General features: G+C 59.8%; 1 protein-coding gene across 1 annotated transcript in view; it reads left to right on the top strand.

The window, feature by feature from the left end:
* Positions 1-21291, top strand: part of ATP10A (ATPase phospholipid transporting 10A (putative)) — a gene marked incomplete at its 5' end in the record, with an annotated part of 64263 nt that overhangs the window by 22897 nt on the left and 20075 nt on the right. Inside the window, 7 exons of the mRNA XM_006167290.1 lie at positions 5908-6112; positions 12145-12230; positions 14938-15044; positions 15633-15764; positions 17017-17147; positions 18743-18995; positions 20250-20467. Of these exons, the coding sequence (XP_006167352.1) occupies positions 5908-6112; positions 12145-12230; positions 14938-15044; positions 15633-15764; positions 17017-17147; positions 18743-18995; positions 20250-20467 (1132 nt within the window). The remainder of the gene's footprint in view (positions 1-5907; positions 6113-12144; positions 12231-14937; positions 15045-15632; positions 15765-17016; positions 17148-18742; positions 18996-20249; positions 20468-21291) is intronic.

The following is a 21291-nucleotide window of genomic DNA, read 5'->3' as shown; positions in this document are numbered from 1 at the left end:
GTCCCGCCATGATGTTGGTGGGTGGTTGGTGAAGGTGAATGGACATCCCATAGGAGGGTCCCGCCATGATGTTGGTGGGTGGTTGGTGAAGGCGAATGGACATACCATAGGAGGGTCCCGCCATGATGTTGGTGGGTGGTTGGTGAAGGTGAATGGATACGCCGTGGAGTGGAGCGTGGGCCTGTGAGGTGGAGTGCGGGATGCTGCACCCAGTGCCTAGCCCAGTGGCTGATATAGGGGAGGCTGAGCTCACTCTCCTGTCGGTGCTTGCACAGAGCAGTGGTGGCGTCTCACTCACAGCAGCGTCTGGACCCCCAGCTGGTTGGGCCCAGCCTGCCGCAGCCCCCAGGCCCACATGATGCGTAGACGGGCAAGAGATCCCTCCAAAGGCCCCTTCTGCCGCCCAGGCCAGGCTGGACGTGCGTGTGCTTGAGCAGCGAGCGGTGCTGAGGCTCCCAACCAGGAAGGGACGTTTCTCCTCCCGGGCGTCCACTCTGAGGTGTGCCATTGGGAGCTGCAGTTTCCCCACATGAAACGAGGCTGATGACGCGTGCACATTCCATGGCTGTTTGTCCAAGTGCGGGCAAGGGCAGAGGTGGGAGGCTGAAGGCGGCTCCCCCGGGCAGGGGCGGCTCAGCCTCAGAGCTGCACCCACACCGCCGCCCAGCACTGCAGGCTCCCGGCCCGTGCTGCCTCCCCTCTGCCTTCCATCTCCCGCACTGACCCGCTCACCTTATCTCGGGCTTCCACGCCTTCGTGCCGGGACCCCCATTTGTACCGTTTGTAAAGTATTTCTTCTGTGAAGAGAGAAAACCCCCGCCACCCCGGGATGGCTGAGTAAGGACCCAGGGTGTGAACGCTGGGCCTTCCCCACGTGGGCCCACTGTGTGACCCGCTGTGCCACCACCTGGCCCCAACTGTGTATCCCTCGCTGTCTGTCTTGGGGGCTGTGACCCCTGCCCCGAGCCCCCTCACTGGCTTCCTGGCTCCAGGTTGCTCACAGCTGAATCTCCATCCCTCATCAAAGCCCGCCTTGCCCTGGGGCTTGGTGTTGCCCCGTGCCCTGGGCCCCACTGCCCCACCATCCTGATCTGTCACCGTCCCAGGGCTGGACCTGCTTGGAGGAGGATACCCACAGTCTGACCCTTGTGTCCTCATGGGGCACCACCCTTCCTGTCTCTCCCACAGTGACTCCCACTCCTCAGTTCAGGAGTCCCTTGGGGTGGAGTGGGGTTTGATTAGGCTGAAACTTTTCATCTTTCAGCATCTGCTCAGATGCCCCCTCTTCCAGGAAGTAGTCCCTGGTTACATAAAGCAAGTGTCCACCCTCTGAAGTCCTTACACCTCCTGGCGCTCAGAACTCCAACACCTTTGTCCCCTCTTTGTCTTCCTCACTCTCTTTCCTGCCCACCCTAACCTGACATGGGCACTCAGAGATGTGTGTGCTCCTGCGTCTCCCCACCCCGCTGGTTCTCAGCACTGGGATGGCCGCCTTCACGAATCCTACACCAGGCTGCAGACAGAGACAGCGCCTACTGATTGTCGCTGTGCTAGCCTTGCACACGGAGTAGCAGTAGCCCCCAGGGCTGAGTGAGGCTGGAGTCTGTTACTGTCGGTCTTTTGTCCCAGGCCAGCCCTGCAGCACAGTGTTAACGGGGGCTGAATCCCTCGTTGTGGACCGTGGTTCAAGTCCCAGTCCTGGTAGCCTGAGAAGCCTGCCAGGGTTACGTGCATGCACATCCAAATCTCTGCAGCATGGGGAAATGGGGGACGGGGATTGTGGTGTGAGCACGCCCGGGGGTGCCTTCGTCTCCCTCGCTCTCTGTCACTCTGGCGAGCACGTGCAGTCCGGCAGTTCAGTGTGTGCATGCGTGTGCACACAGACACACGTGGCCCCTTCGCTGTTGGCAAGAACTGTACCCACACAGCCTACATGTAAATCCACAAAGCATCCGAATGAAACTGCGGCTCTCATTCCCTCACGTGCTTTTTTCAGTGTTATCTAAGTGTGTTCGGTTTTAGAAAATTGAGCCATCTTCCCACCTCGGAGAGATTTATAAAGGACCCCTGAGGCATTGTAGGACACTTTGGGGCCAAGAGACCAAAGCACTGAGGGTTTCTGTGTCTCAGCCAATAGAACCCTAGGGCTGGCCCTATAGCACTGTAGCTAAGCACTGTGCCCAGGAAACCAGCTCCCACTGACAGCGGTTCTAATCCCAGCCCTGGAGGCTTGAAAAACATGCTGGGCATGTGTGTGTGCATGCCTAAAATCCTGGTAGAATGGAAGATGGAGGAAAAAGGATTGCAGTCTGTCCATGCCCAACTCCGGGTGCTTTCTAGACACATGGGGTGCTCTGGGTTCAGATCCCAAGCCAACCTGAACATGGCACACGCACCTGCAGGCCTGTCTGGGACTCTGGCTGGCTGGGATGCTCTCAGGGGATTGCAGCACAGCAAGACCCTGCCGAGGGTTCTCTCTCCCCCACCCCTTTCTCTCGTAAGAAATAAACAAAAACTGCTTGCAGCCCTTTAAACAGTCCCTTGGAGGTGCACAGGCCAGCCACCTCCTCTTACGGAGTTACTTACTCAGCGACTTAGAGACTAAGGAGTGCGGGTAAATAGCTCGTCCCCGCCTGGAGCAGTGACAGACACTGAAGTAAGCCTCGTTTTTCTCTTACTGACCGTCTCCCACTGCAGTTTGCCCCTAGTTTCCTCGTGCGGCCTCCTCCTTTCACTGCTGTGCTGTGCTGTTCTGGACAGCTCAGGGTCAGATAAGAACGGTGGGGCCTACCGTGACGGATTACAAATGCCACCAGATTTCCTCCGAAGAGGGAGTGTAGTCCTATAAGCCTCCGTGACCCTACAGGGCCTCAGGGGGCGTCGCCGCAGCACGCTCGCACAGCTGAGAAAGCACGCCCAGAGGCTCACAGACAGCGCGAGGCTACATGGAATGTGTCCTGTAAACAGTGCTGCCTGCCGGAGAGCTGGGCTCCTGTCTGCCTGCCCTGGGGAAGTCCCAGGGCCGCCCTGTCTCCCGGGGACCCCAGGAGACGCACCACAGCCTGGCCTGCGTCTCAGGTGCACACAGCTTTCTCTGTGGCAGAACCATGACTTCCGCTTTTGGGGAGCTATCCCAACAGGACAGGCCCTTTGAAATGCCATGTGCTTTCTGCAGGAGCCGGCAAAGTTCATGGCAGGCAGAGCCCAAGAGCTCAGACTGGTGACGGTACTGGGTTGGGCTTTGCCTCGGCAGGGAGCACGGTTTGGGGGCGTCTGGGTCCCACGTGCTGGCCAGGGCCTGGGCAGCACCCTGAGCACGTGTGTGTGTGTGCCAGGGTCCTGAGGAAGTGGCCTGGGCAGCACCCTGAGCACGTGTGTGTGTGCCAGAGTCCTGAGGAAGTGACCTGCAGGGCAAGGATTGCCGTGTAACCAGGCCCCATGGGGAGGCTTTCCCTCCCTCCCACTCTCGCTCAGTCTCCCCACCCCTGCTCTCCCGCTCTCCCTCTGGCGTTAAAGTAAACAAAGCCAACGTCTGGCCTTTGGGAAAGCGTTTTCATAGAGCAGACACCCAGGCCCTGCCTCTGCATGGGGAGGTCAGACTTGCTGGGAGCAGGCTGGGCGGCCCAGTGGCCCGGTCATGGGCACATGCCTATGCCCTGTCTCAGAGCATGCTGGCCTCAGGCTGGGGTCTCATAGGGCAGGCCGCGGCCGCGGCCCCTGGGCCCCATGGTGCCCTGGGCTGACCGTGGTGGGCCCGAGTAGCCGGAGGTGGTGGGGGCACTTGCTGGCCGCTCAGGGACTTGGCAGCAGGCCTCCAAGGGCACTGCCTGGGGTACATCTGGCCTTGTACTCACTTTTATTTATCACTTTCTAGTTTGTTAGCAGACATGTGAGAGGGACTTGGCAGCAGGCCTCCAAGGGCACTGCCTGGGGTACATCTGGCCTTGTACTCACTTTTATTTATTTATCACTTTCTAGTTTGTTGGCAGACATGCAAGCTCTAGGGAGGGAAGTGAGAAAGCCCTCCCTGGGGGACACCACGCTGCAGTGCCTTCTCCTCCATTCTCTAATTGGAATCTGGACAGTGCACATACACGTGCCCAGCGTGGTTCTCAAGTTGCCAGGTACAGGACTCGAACCGTGTAGTCAGCCATGTGGGACCCAGCTGCCTTAACCACCATGCCACCAGATGGTCCGATTTTTATGTATTTATTTAAAGTTAATTTTATTTCTTCCACCAGGGAGACACAGGGCCAGCTAGCCCGGCCCGGTCCTCTCCCTATGATCCACCGCGGCCCGGATCATGGGCACGTGTTGGCACTGCACCGCTGGGTCTGGGGATTCAAACCCAGGGCCTTCCCCCTGCGGGTCCAGCCACGTCACTGCTGTGCCGCAGCCTAGCCGCTCCTGGATCCCCCGCAGGCCCTCGGCACCCAGAGCCCTGCCATGTCGGCGTTGGCAGTGCCGGAGGCCGGGGTGCGAGGACAGAGACCTGTGGGGGAGGCGGCCTGTCTCGCAGTGTCACAGTGCCGACAGCTGAGAGCTGCAGCCTGGGCATTTGCCAGGGGCCCGCTGGTCCTGCCGTGGGGGAGAAGGAGCACATGGGGCCTCCCCCCAGCTCTCACGGCTCTCCGCATCCCCCAGCCGGGCCCACCCGGAGACCCCGTGCTGCTCAGAGGCCCCTCCCTGGGAAGGGCGCAGACCGCAGTTCCGAGGCAGGGGCCAGCGGGAGGGGCGTGGCCTGGCAGGCTGTGTCTCCTGCCTGCCCCGGGCACCACCCCGAGTGCCTCCCGGTGGCATTCTTGTATAGTGGGTCTAGTCAAGATGCCGCCACCTCATCCGCAGACCTATCAGTGGTCAGAGCTCTTACCGATGGCCTTGGTAGGACTCTAAGCCTGTTTTTCCAGAATTTAAAAAAAAAAAAACTCCTAGGGCCCAGGTGGTCACACCCTAGAAAAAAAAAAAAACTCCTAGGGCCCAGGTGGTGGCGTGGTGGTCACACCCTAAGACTCATGGGAAACGGGGTTTGCACCCGGAGCCTTCCTGAGGACACGTGGGCATGTCCGTGTGCCCGAGCTCTGGGCTGGCTCCAACGGGCGGATCGCTGTGTGGGCCCGACCCGGCCTGGAACTGTGAGAGCTGACCCTGTCTCCCTGCCCATCTCTGCGGCCTGTCTCTGCGGCCCGTCTCTTGTTTCTGAGGCTGCCAGCGCCCGTCCCTCCGCTGAGCGGCGTGTGCAGGCTCCACTTTGTGCCCGGTCCTTCTACCGTCAGGGCCCGTCCACACAGCAGTGGCCTTCGGGGGCCCAGCCACTGTGTGACCGCCCCTCGGGCTGGACCCTGGGCTGCGTCCCAGTCACCTCGCGGACATGCTGTCATGAGCTGCGCTCACGGGGCTGCCCTGGTCCTGGCCGGCAGTCCTTGGGACGTAGACCTCGGGCGCTCTTCCCACCATTTTGGAGTGATAGGTGACATGGAGTGTGTCCAGGTCCCACGGGCTGCCATTGCCCCCGAGGAGGCCCCTGCCCGCCCTGCCTGACCCACGTCTGTGTCCGTGGAGCTGTGCCGTGGCTGCCTCCCGGGAGCATCACCAGTGTGTCGCCCTCGCCTGTTTCTCCCATGAGTGAGCCCTGGAGAGGGACAGGCGGGCAGCACCCTGGCCCACACTGCAGCCAGCCCTGCCAGCTCCAGGGCGTGCATCGGACCATGAGGTCCCGGTGGGAGCCAGCCCTCCCAGCGCGGGTCAGCCTTGCAGAGAGCAGTGTCACCTCTGGGCCACGGTCCAGCCCCCCATGCCCTTCGTGAGACACCTGCCCATCACAGAGGGCAGCAGACGGGAGCGTGGGGACCACACCGCACCCCCACCCAGCTCCCGCCAGGCCCGTCTGGCTGACCAGCCTCTCCCCAGGGAGGAGAAGCGGTACGTGAAGCGGTTCTGGAAAGACATCCGCGTGGGAGACTTCGTGCGCCTTCACTGCAACGAGGTCATCCCCGCAGACGTCCTACTGCTGGCATCCAGCGACCCCGATGGGCTGTGCCACATCGAGACGGCCACCCTGGACGGCGAGGCCAACCTGAAGCGGCGGCAGGTGGTCCGCGGCTTCTCGGAGCTCGTAAGTAACACGCGGGCGTCTCCCATGCCGGCCTCGGGGGTCAGCGCACCTGCATGTCCCCTGCCCTGGGCCAGGCTGCTGTCCCTGGGGGTGGGACTGAGCATCTGAGAGTGCCTCGCCCTGCCCACCCACGACCGCCTGGCGGGGCCCGTCCGATGCTGATTCCCCCTGAGTGCATCCGAGGTCCTTGGGGTGGCTGAGGGGTCCACGGGTTGGGGACATGCCTGACGGGCGGGGACCAGAGTGGCTGGAGCCAGTGATGACAGGAAGCGTGCACCTCTGGGTGTCTCTGCCACCACCACGGCTCAGAAATGCCTGAGAGCAGACTGAGGGCCAGCACGGGGGCGGGTCTGACCACTGCCCCGGCCAGCCTCGCAGAGGGAGCTGCAGCTCAACGAGGGTCCTGCGCTCCTTCCACACACACTCCAGCGCGCTGTGCTGCCCCAGGGTCTGCATGGAGGGTGCAGGCTGGGCCTGGGGACCCCATGGGTGCTGCCCCAAGGTCTCTGTGGGGGGTGCAGGCTGGGCCTGGGGACCCCATGGGTGCTGCCCCAAGGTCTCTGTGAGGGCTGCCAGGGCAAGCTCTAGGGGACCCTGGGGTGCACGAGTGTCCGTCCACAGGGAATATGGTCTTGGCTGAGGCCCCTCCCCGCCTAGGCCTGGCCCACTGTGACCCTGGCCTGGATCCTGCCAGCGCCCATCAGCCTGTGTGAAGGACGCGCCCCAAATGCAGGGAGGTGTGCTTGCAGGGGACCACAGTGCCCTTCACAGGAGCTCCTCAGGAGAGAACCCTTCGGGCCTTAGGGCGGGTTGCCTACCTCTGGAGCTGCAGTCTGGGAGCTTGTGGCCCTGGGGCACCGTGGGCATCCCCAGGGAGCATCCATTGGCAGGACTGTCAGTCTGGTCCCCTGCTTCTCCCATGAAGCATGGTGCAGTTGTCCTTGGCTGCTTTCACAGTGAAGGTGCCTTGACACGCTTCCGACAGCCCAGGTGTAGTTCCGCACGTGGGGTCGCCACCTGCCTCGGGGGTACGGCACATCGGCAGTGTGCACAGAGGCAGGGGCTCCCGGGCAGTGGCTGATGTACAGCAGAGAGCCGTGTTCATCATTCTGCGCTCACTCCACGTGTGTTCACGGCACTCACTCCACGTGTGTTCACGTGCCATCCAGGCGCTGCCCTGACCCAACCTGGGAGCATCTAACATCTATCCGGGTCCTGGTGAACAGGCGCACTGGGCAGAAGGGGACTTGCTGGTGCTGAGTGAACCGTCCAGCAGAACTGGGGGTGGTTCCGTGGGGCGGAGGCAGCAGGGCAGGTCTCCCCGAGTCTATGGGAGCGCCCACACCCAGAGGCCACGTCGGCACACACCACGAGAGCCAGCCAGGAGGTAACTTCCATGTCAGCTCACTTACGGGGAAGACCTGGCAGCAGCCGGCCTCTCGGATGGACAGGCAGGCTCGCCACTGCAGTCCCGGCCACGCCGCAGCGATCGGGAGGCACCGTGTGGAGCAGCAACCGTTGGGCCTGCAGGAAGCCAGTCGCCAACTCTTCCCACATGTGTGTCGAGGCGTGTGCATGCTCGCGTGTGTTCCCAATAGGGAGGAAAGATGAGAGGAAGTGGAAACTTCCCTAGGCTGGAAGAAGTTAGTTGCTGCTCTGGAAACCTGCCTCACGCCAGCCCTGCGTGGAGTCTAACGCAAGAGGTGGCTTCATTCTGCTTTGCGAATGCACGGTGGCTCGGAATGAGCCGTGGAAAATGCATGTTAAGAGAAAACTATGCATGGAATTCGACTTTTTTTGCACCAAAATAAACTTGTCCTTGAATTCCATTTCTCCATGAACCTTTCGAAGTCCCTTTTCGTGGTTACTAAATTCCCAGTGGTGCTCTGGGTGCTGGGTGCTTCCAGGCGTTTACAGAAGAGTTGGCCTGCCAGAGCGACTTGAACACTTGGGAACAATAACTCTGAAATTCCAGCCAGAGAGGAGGCAATGCCTAGACTATTATTTATTCATTGATTTTATTATTTATTTTACAGATGTTTTTGCCTTTAGGGAACGTGTGCTCACCAGAGAGAGACAGACACTGTGAGAGAAAAAGAGAGAAATCACCCTGCCCCCGGCAGGTGGCCACACCGCGATCCCTTCTCCACTTTCCTCCCCGGGTCTTGGTCTCACATGCACACGTGCCTGGATGAGTTCCAAGCCAGCAGGTCCGGTATCTGACCCACAATCGGCCATGTGGGGGTCCATCGATGTCACCGCCGTGCCCCCCGCTGGTCCCTGTTCTGTCTCCCCAGCACTCCCGCAGTTACCTCTCCCACAAGCAAACAGGAGCAGAAACAGTACGCAAGGCACTTCGCGGCTCGACCTGCTTTTCGTAGGTTTTCCTGCTACTGGTCTCTGATTCCGTTTGGTCACGTTCAGCATCCCGGCCTTGAACAAGGCGACGTGCCCGTGTCTAAGTGGAAGACAGTGCTGGCTGGCGGGTGTGCTCCTGGTCACAGCCTCAGAGCTGTACAGACAGATTCGGTCTTCGCTCACGCATCAGCAGACGGCCAACACACTTACAGTCTATGCCGTGGGGTGTTCTCCGTTTTCTTGAAGAGCGTGCAGTATTCAGCAGAAAAGGCAGCCGTAAATTCCTCGAGGACAGCGATTCTCTGCAGATCACCGATGCGACTCTCGGAAACGTGCCACACCTTTACGAGCACCCGTGTGAGCCTCGGAGGGAGCTACTAGTACTAAGGGGCCTGCTTCTACCTCTGGTGACTTTGCTGTGGAATGTTCTCCTTCAGTCCATGGTCAAGTCACCACTGATAGAGAATAACGCAGTCTGACCGTTATTTCAGGAGGTTGACACTGTCTACCCAACAAGGTCCTGTCACATTAAACGAACTTGAAACATCGCGTGTACATTTAACTTCACTTTTTTTTTCATGAGGGTGGAAGTGGTCATTTTCTATTCAAGGCGAAAAGAAATAGGAGGTCATTATTCTACTTGAGGTGAGGTACATTGAGAAACTACTTTTCCTTTGACTTGTTTCATTGTTAAAGGGGGAGACAGCTAATTAAATTGCAGCTCTTTGAAAATGTGGTGTCACTGCATCAGCATTTGCATAGGGCTTGAGGGGGTGTGTGGGGGGGTGTCCCCAGAGCAGGGGTTTCTCCACCAACAGGAAGGGCTGACTACACCACCCAGTCACACCACGGGCGTGCACAAGCGTGTGTGCGAGTGCGTGTGAGCACGGGCACACGGGTGTGCGAATGCAAACGTGCGTGCCCGTGTACACAGGTGAGCATGTGTCCTGCAGGGGCAGCGAGAAAAGTGCTGTCACTCTGTCAGGTCCAGCCTCCATCACCCTCCACGTGGGGCAGGAGGACCCTCCTGGCAGCACCCTGGAATCGGCTGAGCGGAGTCGCTAACCTGTGAGAGCAGGCCTAGGTGAGGGCCGTCGAGTGGGCCGGCCTCTGCCAACAGGGCTGTGGAGCACCGGGAGCCTGGGGGGCCGGTGCCCGGTGCCTCTCGTCTCATGAGCAGAGCCCCCAACGAGAGGCATCTGTGGGCCCACAGCTCAGCCCCAGGCGGTGCCTCAGCCACTCGAGCTCGGGTCGCCCCAGTCTGTGTCTGAACCTGCGAGCGCCCATTCCCCCCTTCTGTGGAGCGCCCAGGACTCGTACCTAGAATGCTGTCGGCTTGCACGGGCCCGCGGGTGCTCCTCTCGGATGAGTGGGTGTTCCAGAGTGAGGGCAGCTGAGCAGAGGCCCAAGGACACGTCCGCACCGTCATAAAGCTGGCAACGCCTCCAGACCTCACGGGGCCGTCCTGTCAGGAAAGCAGGGACTCGCCTCAGAAAGCACCTGAGCCCCTGGGTGTGGACGAACCTGCTTCCTGACTTGATTGGATTTAGGTGTTTGGGGTTTTTTTAAAAAGGTTTTTCTCCCATGAGAAAGAGGGGACACTCCCAGTCGTCCACCTAGCAGCCCGAGTCACAAACACAGGGACCAGGCATGCTCAGGGAGGTTTTGAGACTCGAACCCAGGACCTTCCGGGTATCCAGCATGACAGAGTATTGCTTTATCCCTGTGCCACCAGGTGGTCCTCAGCTGGGTGTGCTGCAGAGCTCACCCAGGGCCTTCCGCTGGTTCGCTGGGGACAGGAGCGATGGGTCCTGTGCATGGTCAGGCCGGGCCTTCGCTTCGCTCAAGCCATGTTCATTGAGGGCCTGTCAGGTGCTCACACTGCCCAGCCCAGCGAGAAGGCAGGGAGTGTGGGTGTTGTTGCCAGGGCCCGGACGCCTCCCCTCGAGTCCCAGTGCATGGGCCTGGGGTGTGCAGGGAGGCCTGTCAGGGTCCGGCTGAGACCGAAGCCCTAGACGGTCTGTCTCGCAGGCGGACGCCCCAGATCAGCAGGCAGACATCTGCATGTGCCTGGCCTCTTCCAGCAGGGAGGGAAATGGCCCTGCTCACCTGGGACGCCCCCACCCGTTAGGGCCCGGCCACGACACCGCTGAGCCGCACGGCACACCCAGCTTCAAAGGGTCGTGGCTTCGGTTTGTTTTGGACAAAACTTCAAATGCTGGGTTTGTTCATCCGGCCTTTATCAGGCGTGCGGAGCCTTGACCGCCAGGCAGGAAACCTTCTGAGGACAGACTGTGAGGTCAGCGTCTCCCGCAGCCCTGAGACTCGAGTGGGCGGGGAGCCCTCTCGGGTATTCGAGGGTTGCCACGGGCTGCAGGTGACAGGGAAGGAGGTGGGGGCTGGCGGGCTCCGGGCTGAGGTTGGACTGTTTGTCTCAGGCCTCTAAGAGAAGAGGCTTGGGGGGCTTTTGTCAACCATGAGGGAGCCCCCATCCTTCCCCAGTGTTTGTATGGGCCCCATGCCCATGGGAGATGGGGAGGCAGGACAAGCCACCTGTAAACCGCTGTCCACAGGGGTTCAGGGCGGACGCGCCCAGGCCCTGGAGTCGGCACTCAGAAACCCGAATCCCTGGGTGAGAGCGCGGCCCTGCAGTGCCGCGGCGCCCGCCAAGTGCCCAGGACGGGCCCTGTTCCACAGGTTCCTGTGGGTAGGCTCGGGCCCTTCCATGGGGACACAGGTATGGAAGAAGCCTCGAGAGCTGGGGGTGCTCTGCACATTGAAGCCTGAGCCCCGGCCCACCCTGGTGGTGCAGCAGGAAGGTCCTGGGGTGCCAGGCAGGTGCAGCCCCGCCAGCTGGGGGTGCCATGGGTCATGGCATGAGGGCCTGCAGGAAGAGAAACCCCGGCCCGGGGTGCCTGCACCCCCCTATTTCCACTTTCCAGACTTGCAGGTGGGACGGAGGGAAGTGAAACCCATGGTCAGAACAGCCCCGTAGCTCCCGGCCCTGAGCTGAGGTGTGCCCCATCCCCGCCACGCCAAGCCCAGAGGCCCAGCTTTGGGAGGAGGGGAGACTTGCCCCGGCCCGAGCATGCTGCCCCGCGGTGGTCGGCGTGGCAGAGTCCCTGCACGGAACCTCGGCTGGTAGCCAGCCCTGGCTACCCACGGCTGTGCTCCACTGGGAGAGGGAAGCGTGCATTTGTGCCAGGAGTTTCAGTCTGGACACCCGGGCACCGTCAGGGGTCCCCTTGGCTTCTCTGGGTGTGTCCGTCTGTCCCCTTCCGAGGAAGCCTGTTCAGCACCGTCCTGCAGGGGTGGGCGGCTCCCAGGCTGCGGTCAGCAGAGCGCACCCCGAGGGAGGTGCCTCGTACCCTTTCATGCACAGGCGTCTGGGCCCCAGAAGTGAGGGGATCCGTGGCAGCCATGTGGCCGCTGCACTCTGCATCTCCTCTCAGCTCCTCTGCCGGTGCTGTCCAGAGAACAGGACGACGGGTGGGCCTCCCCCTGCCACTTCCCCAGACCGCTGGTCAGCAGGTCCTTGCTGGGAGCTGCCTTGTCAGCCCGCCCATGCACGTGGGCTGCATCTCCCTGCGCCAAGGCCCCGTGGGTGTGAGCAGAGACGGGTGCCCTGGGGTGGGCCTGAGCGCTGATGTCTCTAACTCACACTGCCGTCCTAGGTCTCGGAGTTCAACCCTCTGACGTTCACCAGCGCCATCGAGTGTGAGAGGCCGAACAACGACCTGACGCGGTTCCGCGGCTGCATGTGAGTGCGGCTCGGGGTTGGCGCCGGTGTGCATGTGCTTGCGTGTCCACGCTGTGCGTGCTCACACGCCGTCTGTGTATGTGCTGTGTGTGTACATACACAGGAAGTGCACCTATTTTCGTGGAAAACACAATAGTGAAAAATTACACATGGGTTTCAAATTCTTTTGCACCCAAGTAAGCCTAGGCTGTAACTTTCTAAAGTCCCCTCACACATGTGTGCATGTGGCAGGTACAGACGTGCAGGGAGGGCCAAGCAGAGGGGCCTCTGCCTGGAGGCCCTGTGTTCGGGGAAGGACAAAGTCCCCCCGAGGCAGTGTCCGGGGGCGTGGTGGGGTGGTGCAGGCCCCTGTAGGAGGCCAGGGGATGGCCGAGCACCCGCGGGAGGCAGCTCAGAGGTTGCAGGAGCAGACAGGACCAGGGAGGGTAAAGAGGCTCCAGTGACCCGCCCACTTTCTAGAAACTGGAGGCCAGGGCCAGAGAGCCTGCCCTCCAGGAAGGTCTCCCAGAAAGGGGGGGGGTGAAGGGCCAGGGCTGGAACCCAGCGTGCCTGGGTGGTGCCTTGTGGGGAGCTGCGCCCGGTTCAGACCCCGGCCGCACGCCCCCCGTGTCCACGCTCTCCCCCACACTCGGCCCTTACCAGTGTGACACCCCACACGTTTCTCCCCGTGGGCAGCCAGGGAAGGTGGCCTCTGAGGTGTTTCTGCCCAGATCGGTCTGCTGAGATGCACAGAGGTTGCCAGAGTGCACGTCTCTGCCGACGGCCGAGGTGGCGTGTTCCCCTCGCTCTGTCAAGCGTCTTGTTATAAGCACAAGGTGGCCCCTTTACTGCTGTCCCAGGAAAATAGCCTCCATGTGCCTCTCCCGGGGAGCTGTCCATGGGAGGAGGTGGCCGTGTGTCGTCACTCAGCAAGTGTGGCGCGAGTTTGTGTGCCAAGCCGGCCTACAGCCGCTGGGGCTTTAGTAGGCAAGGAGGTTTTTGGTCTTGAGCATTTTTTTTCTTCAGTTCACCTACTTTTTCCAAGAGTAAGACAGAAATGGGAGACAGAGGCCCTCATGCCCGAGCAGCCCTAGGCCTGGGCACAGCATACCTGGAGTCCTCGGTGGGGTCCCCAGACATGAACCTGGAACCTCCCCACATGGCTCAGCCTTGCAGGACATCCCGTTCCACTACAGCACCAGGTTCCTCTGTCTCGGGCATGCAAAGTGGCTGTCAGGGCTGTGGCTGACCACCCCCACCCCGTGCACACCCCGTTGTGTTTGTGGGAGGCAGGGTGCTGTGGAGGTCACAGCAGACGTGCAGCGAATGCAGCCTGCCATGTGCACTTCAGCTGGACTCGATCGTACAGCTGCTCTTCTGCACCAAGAAATGCCAGCTGCCCTGAGCCATGACTCCTCCTGAGGAGCTGGGCACAGGGAGGCCTGCCGGAGCCCCCAGTGAGAGGACAAGAGCTTCAGAGGGAATATTGGGACCATGGTATGTGTGTGTGTGTGAGGGGGGGGTGCTGCCAAGGACAGCACACCAAGGGTACAGAAAGGTGCCTTCTCGAGAGGCCCGGCCTGGTGACACTGCCAGGCCCCTGCTGTGGTTCCAGAAGCCTCCATGGTCTGTCCTGGACTGCTCTTCTGAATCTAAACAGCACTGACAGAATTGATAAGGTTCTTTCATGGCATTTTCCACATTTCAAGATAAATATATTGGGGACCAGCAGATGGTGTAATGGTTATGTTGCCAGATCCCATGTAGTCTACCACAGTTTGAGCCCTGAACCCACTGGCTTAAAAATCTCATGCTGGCGGGACCAGCAGTTAGCGTAATGGCTGTGTCGCTGGACTTCCATGTAGTCGACCATGGTTTGAGTCCCAGACCCGGTGGCTTAAATTCACGCTAGGCGCGTGTGCGTGTGTGCCCAAGATCCCGAGAGGAGAATGGAGGAGAAGGGATTGCGGTGTGGCCATCCCCCCTGGGGGGTGATTTCTCTCTTTCTATCTCTCTGTCCCTCTCTGTCTTTCTGGCGAGCGCACACACCCAATTAGAAAAAACTTCTCAAAAAAAAGGGAAAAAAATCTCACACTGGGCCTGTGTGTATGCATGCCCAAAATTCTGAGAGGAAAACGGAGAAGGGATTGCAGTGTGGCCATTTTCCTTGGTGGGTGATTTCTCACTTTCTGTCTGTCTCTCTGGTGAATGCATGCACATTATAGCAAAAAAAAAAAAAAAACCTCTACCAAAAAAAGATAAATATTTTAATATTTCTAATAACAGTATGACTTATTATGAAAAAATAGGTTGTAAAAGAAAATGTTGCTGAAACCAGTGTCACCCCCTTTTCTAGAAAGGCACTTGTATCTTTTTGACAACCCAAGGCAGTGACTAGGAATGGCACTTTCCCTGATGAGCAGGAGACTCTCCCAAAGCCTTCCTTGGCAACTCCCCAACTCTGTCCACAGTTCCCAGGTCCTGCTCTTTCTAGCTGGGGGAAGTCCTGGGGTCGGGACAAGCCCATGTGTGAAGCTAACCAACATTGGGCTCTGCACTTGCTGAGATGCCCAGTGGCCAAGGACTACAGTGTCCTCAGCTCTTGTAGAGATTTGCTAGAACAAACACCCCTGCCTGGGGTCCCCACACCCCTTCCCAGTCCAGCCTCCAGGCCATCCTTCCTGGAGACAGAACAGCTCTGAGACACATGCCACCTGTCCCCCAACAGCATACACGACAATGGGAAAAAGGCTGGGCTGCACAAAGAAAACCTGTTGCTGCGAGGGTGCACCATCAGGAACACGGAAGCCGTCGTGGGCATCGTCATCTATGCAGGTGGGCATGGCACCCGGCACCACGCAACGCTGTGATGCCCTGTGTCCTCAGATATTCCCCAAAACTTATTTCTGATCATGGGAGTAGCGTACAGCTATGGAGGAAGGTTGGGGAAACTCAGAAAATGGAAAGAAGCAAAGCCAAAATTCTTCTAATAATACCTTGATTAAAAGTGTTCTTTTTCAGCATTTTACTTTTTTCCTTTACATTTATATATTTATTATAAGAGAGAGTAGGATGGAGACAGGAACCCGAACAGGATCTTCACACTACAGTCTACCCCCAGCCAGCCTGTGTACACCCACATGCACAGCAGAATCTCCAGACATGAATTTGGGACCTTCCTGAGTGGGTCTGGCTTCACAAAGCATTGAGTTACTGCCACACGACTGGCTGGCCCCTCTTTTGGTATTTAAGCATATTTCTTTCCATTTGTTTCTCCTTGGTGGTTCCACATTAAGTTTAATTTTATACCCAGCTCTTTCAACCAAGCTTATCCCTCAACTATCACTGGGAGGCAGTATAGTGATTCGGTCTATGGAGTCGGTATCATCTATCCCATTTTATCATGTCCCTACTCCTACACAGGACATGAGACCAAGGCCCTGCTGACCAACAGTGGGCCCCGCTACAAGCGCAGCCTGCTCGAGAGGCAGATGAACTGTGATGTACTCTGGTGTGTCCTTCTCCTCATTTGTATGTCTCTGTTTTCAGCGGTTGGTAAGTCTCCCAGGCCAGTCATAAGTAAGAGGGCTTTGCTGAACAGCTACCAGGCACGCTTGGTGGGCAGCCCTGGCTCATTTGGACCCAGAACTCTACAGTTAGAACACGTTTGTCACTGCTTCAAGACAGCAGGGCTGCTTGCACATGACATGAGATGCCTAGAAAGTGGATTCAGCAAAACAGTCTTATTTTCTGAATTCTATCCTGAGTAGAGAAGCAATTTCATCACAGCAGTAGTGATAAGTCCAGGGTAGGAAGTATCCATGGGTGGAGATGAGCTGGAGTTGACCCCAGGAGAGGCACGCACCCCGTGAATGGACATCCACGGAAGGAGAAATAGAAGGACTGGCTGCGAAGGAGGGACTAGCGGTCAGCTCTCCCACGGGCTTTTGGCCTCTAGACCTACAGGCTGCCGTGGGAAAGCCTCGTAGGGCAGTGCCGAGGTCCCAGTAAACTGCCTTCCCTGAATCCCTGTTCACCTGTGCCAGGCAGGTGTGGGGTGCTCTCAGAGCTCAGTGTTAAAAGATACAGGAGCCGGGGACAAAAGACAGGCTTCTGTGACCAGATGGGGTGGGTCCCAATTCATGAAGGGACATGCATGACTACTGACCTCTCAGAGCATATAATGTAGGGATGTTTTTTAAGTTTATTGATTTATTTTGTTTTTGGGAGAAAGAGGGAGGCACTTCCCAAATGGGGGCTTCATGCCATCATCCACCCCAGCCTAGACTCAGTGAGCCAGGATCCTGCCCCTACACACACACACACACCTGGCTTGTAGAGAGAAGCCCTGGGACACAGGCCTGGGACCTTTCCAGGTAGCTTCAGCACCACAAACTTGTGTCACCCTGACCACCACAGCTGCCCAGTGCTGAGTTCTCGATGTCCAAGAAGGGCTGGTGGCGGTCGGTGTCCAGAGCTCGCCGTCTGTCTTCACTCAGCGTCTCCTGAGACGCGCTTAGTGAGACACACCCTGGGAAAGCCCTGTCCAGGTTCACCCCGCCAGCTGCCAGCACACGTGTGGTTCCTGTGGTGGGCCCACAAGTGCCCCCTAGCACCAAGGAGGGAGAACTTGGTGCGAGGAAGTGTCTGAGACCAGCCCCACCCGCCAGCGGGTCAGGTGCCGAGAATCGTGCTTGGGCTCCACACTCTAGGCGGGCCAGCAAAGTGCGGTGCTCGTGCTAGGTGGTGAGCTCCAGGGCCCTGCGTTCCTCCTGGGTGATGTCGGTTCTCTTTGAACGTTCCGTAGGACATGGACTGTGGATGCGATGGCTTCAAGAAAAGAAATCGCTGTTTGATGTCCCCAGGGCTGACGGCAGCCCCCTGTCCCCAGTCACGGCTGCGGCGTACTCGTTTTTGACGATGATCATCATCCTTCAGGTAACAGTACCGGGCACCTGCAGTGGTGGCCGGGGAAACCGAGACCTGCCGTGCCGCCGTGGCTTTCCACCTACAGGGCGGGCCCGTTCCAACTGGTCTGTACAGTTTCTCTGCAGGCAGCTTTCAACCTACGGTTCTCCTTTGCTCTCTGTAAGATTCTTACGCTTCAACAGTTTGGTTTTGGTCATTGTTTTCGTTTTGCCTCTCAATTACTTTTTTCTTGCCAGAGGGTGAATGTGTTTGCCACAGAGAGAGGGACCTGGTTCCCTTCAGCACTGGGCTGCAGGGCCAACCCTGCTGTGCTAGTTTTTAAAAATACAGATTTTATTTTGGGATATATTTAAGACCTACAGGACAGCTGTAGTGACCTGGAAAGTGCCCACATGTCCCTCCCCGGTGTCAGCAGCGGGAACTTGGCACATGACCGTGGCACGCTGGGAACTGCGCCGCCTTCCACAGTGCCCCGCAGTGACCTGAGCCCACCAAGCCTCCCGAAATCCGGTTCAGGCGGTCACGTTTGTCAGTCAGCGTGGTTTACCGTGATCGTCGCTGTGGTTTCTCAGTATTAATTCACATGTCCCCTCAGCAGCTCACAGCCACCCACCAAGGTCTGCTAAAGAGTGAGGTCCAGAGTGCCTGAGGCCGAGAAGGGCAGCGAGGGTCACCACCAGTCCCCTCCGGAGCAGGGTAGCCAGGGACAGCCTCGTAGCCTTTGCCCAGGAGCTCCGTGCTGTCTCTCCGTCCGTGCTTCCTACAACGGGAAACAGCCTTGCTAAGCTTCCCCAATTGGTCTCTTGGATACGTGTGCATCCGTCCAGCCTTGAGTAAGGACTGTGCACTGTCCCCCGAGCGCAGTTAAGTTAGCAGGAGGACCCGGCTCGCCTGGGCAGGGCTCTCTGAGCTTGGATGTGGGTCCAGGCTGCGATACATGTGAACAGTTAAAGCAGTGCTCATTTCAAGGCGTGCCCTGCGCTCTGAGGGCGTGACCGTGTGGACTTCCCAGCCATCCCCCTCTGCTTGTACTATACATGTCTAGAAATTCCTTCAGTGCAGACCACGCTGGAAAGACCGTCTGCTGTGCGCTGCGCCTGTGGAGTCACGTCGCGGGGTGGGAAGCTCCTGGCACTCAGAGCCCGGGGCGAGCCGGGGTCTGGTGCCCCGTGGCATGCGTGACTGCTCGTGAGAATGTGGGCTATGCTGCAACTCTGCTCTGTCCTCTTTCTCTCCTAGCTCCTCTCAAGCACAACTTAGTGACCCGAGCGCTCCTCCTCTGTCCGGACCATGGCTCCATAGCTGCAGGCACCGTGGATTCTGCTCGCTCTCACGCCTAGGCTGTCCTAGTTTAAGCCTTTTGCCATGTTCTGTCCCTGCTCTTGACCCTAGCCCACCCGTGTAAGCTCTGGAAGGTTCATTGTCGCTCCCCTGTGGCGTACTCATCACTCACCTCGGCAGTGTGCACGCAGGCGCTCGCTCACAGCCCGCCGCGTGCCTGCCGGGCGCCCGCTCACAGCCCGCCGCGTGCCTGCCGGGCGCCCGCTCACAGCCCGCCGTGTACCTGCCGGGCGCCCGCTCACAGCCCACTGTGTGCCTGCCAGGTGCTGATCCCCATCTCCCTGTACGTGTCCATTGAGATCGTGAAGGTGTGCCAGGTGTACTTCATCCACCAGGACGCCGAGCTGCACGACGAGGAGACTGACTCGCGGCTGCAGTGCCGGGCTCTGAACATCACGGAGGACCTGGGGCAGGTCCAGTACGTCTTCTCTGACAAGACCGGCACTCTGACCGAGAACAAGCTGGTGTTCCGGCGGTGCACCGTGTCTGGCGTGGAGTACTCGCACGATGCCAACTGTGAGTGTGGGCTAAGGGCAGGATCTGGTCTTGGCCGGACCCGAAAGTGGCCCCATCCACAGCTGTGTGGACACACGCGTGTGCTCACGCCCATCACGGGCCCCGGGGATGGCTGGGCTCCCAAGGAAGCGAAGGGTGTGACTGCCAGGCCACTGGAGCCAGACCACAGTGTCCACAGGAAGCCACCTGAGCGGTGCGGCCAGTGTGGCCACGCACCTGGGGTGACAGAGAGCACAGCAGCAGGCAGGGCAGCCCTGGGCGCTCCTGTGTCACCGCCGTCACCCTCTGCCTGCTGCTCTCAGGGCCGCCGGTGGCCCTCACGCTGTGCCCCAGTGAGTGCATGTCCAGGCTGGGAAGCGATGGCTCTGCCCGCTCCTGGCCTCCTCCTTTGTGGCCTTCTTCCTCTGGAGCAGCCTCTGGGGTCAGCTCAGAGCCACGGTGAGCCAAGCCCCCCCCCGGCCCTGGAGCGGGCACCCACCACTGCGGGTCCTGGGCCCATGGTGCCTCCAGCCAGCGGTGGCCAGCCAGGACCCCTTCCCGTCCCCCAAAGAATTGAGGAAAGTGTGCCAGGAGACAGAGGCGGTGTGAGTTAGGTATGGGGGCCCAGCACGGGGTTCTCGGAGCAGTTCCTGAGGGGACTCGCTGGGGGACTAGGAGGGTCTGGGGGAGCCCGAGGCGTTCCTCAGTCACATAGACCAGGAACGGTCATGGCACCCACTGTCCCCGTGTGGAAATGCAAGCTGGGTACGCAAGCAAGGGCTTCCTCCGTGGGCTGGGAGGGGCCCCAGTGTGCCCGGAACCGGAGAGGGTCGTCCACCCTCACAGACACTCTGAATGAGGGCACAGGAGCCAGTGAGTCATGACAGCAGGAGGGCCTGCGGGAGCCCCGTCTCAGCCCACACCCGGTGAGGGACGGCACGGTCCGTGCTGGGAGGGACCGCAGCCTTGGCATCCCTCAGGACTGGGGCCACCTTCGTCCTCCTGGCCCGTGTTATGTGACCTTAGCAAAGGCCCATGTTCCCTGGGATGGGATGCGTCTTCTCACCTGTGAGACAGGTCGAGGATATCGACCTCCCCAGGCCAACCGAGGGTGCGCCCGCGCTCATCACTCCTCGGCAAGCAGAACCTTGGGAACTGCAGCCTGGCCCTTCAGGTGCTCTGGGAGGCCCTGCCGGGCGCCTCAGGGAACAAGACGCCCGCCCCGGGTCTGCTGCGCACCTGGGCCCCAGTGTCTTACCCGTCCCTGTCCCACAGCCCAGCGTCTGGCCACCTACCAGGAGGCGGACTCGGAGGAGGAGGAGGCAGTGCCCAGAGCAAGCTCCACACCCCGGCGTGACAGCATCGGGAGCTGCCAGGGCGTGCGGCTCCCACACCGGACCCAGAGCACCAGGTCTCACCGACGAGCGAGCAGCCGGTCCGAGACCAAGAGGACGGCCATTCTGTCCAAGCACACAGCGTTCAGCAGCCCCATGGTGAGTGACAGGCCCGCCTGCCACCGTGGGAGGTCGCCGCCTCTCATGTCGCTCCGCTGCTTCCAAAGCGTCTGTCTTTAGCTGTCATTGAGCCGTGGTGGGTGGCTCGGCCCCGCTCAGGTAGCAGGTGTTTTCTAGCCAGCCATCCTGCCACCCCTACCACTTCCAAAACACCGACCTCCCCCCCACACCTTCTAAGGCTGGACAGCGGCCAGGTGAGCCCCAGAGGGTCATGGCAAGGAAGCATGTCCTCACACGTGAATGTGACGGGGGACGTGGTGACAGAGCAAAGCCACCACCCCCAGTAGCCTGGGTTAGATGAGCCCGTGGTCGGTAGAACAGCTCTGTCCCCCACTCAGCCCTGCCACAGCGTTGCCAGCACAGCTCCAGACAGGCCATTCCCCCGGGGAGGGCCGCTCTCCCAGCGCTCTCGCCCTGAGACGGGAGTTTTTGGAACAGGGGAATCTCTGTCTTCCACGTCCTTTTAAACCCAGTAAGCCGCCCGCACGTAGGGTGACCCTGAGCAGCAGACTGCAGCCGGTGGGTCGCTCGGGCGAGGCAGACACCCCTGAGCTTGGTCGGTGAGCGTGGAGGGCGTGTGAGGGGTGCACCTGCTTGCCCAGCAGTCCCGGACTCACCTGCTGCGGGCGGCCATCATGGTGTGTACTTGACGTCCGCAGTCCCGTGGCAGACGGTGCCGTATCCATGGTAAGGGGGCGGCCGGGTGAATCACGGCGTGTCCATTTTGGAGTTGTGAACATGTGTTCTCAAAAATCCCTAAGGGCCTGCAGAATTTCAGGTCCTGCGGTGGCGTGACGAGAATG

Source organism: Tupaia chinensis, unplaced genomic scaffold (assembly GCF_000334495.1).
Source record: "Tupaia chinensis unplaced genomic scaffold, TupChi_1.0 Scaffold144682_1, whole genome shotgun sequence".
Classification (NCBI taxonomy): domain Eukaryota; kingdom Metazoa; phylum Chordata; class Mammalia; order Scandentia; family Tupaiidae; genus Tupaia; species Tupaia belangeri.
Note: the sequence above shows the minus strand (reverse complement) of the source record. Positions and strands in the feature narration are given on the sequence as shown.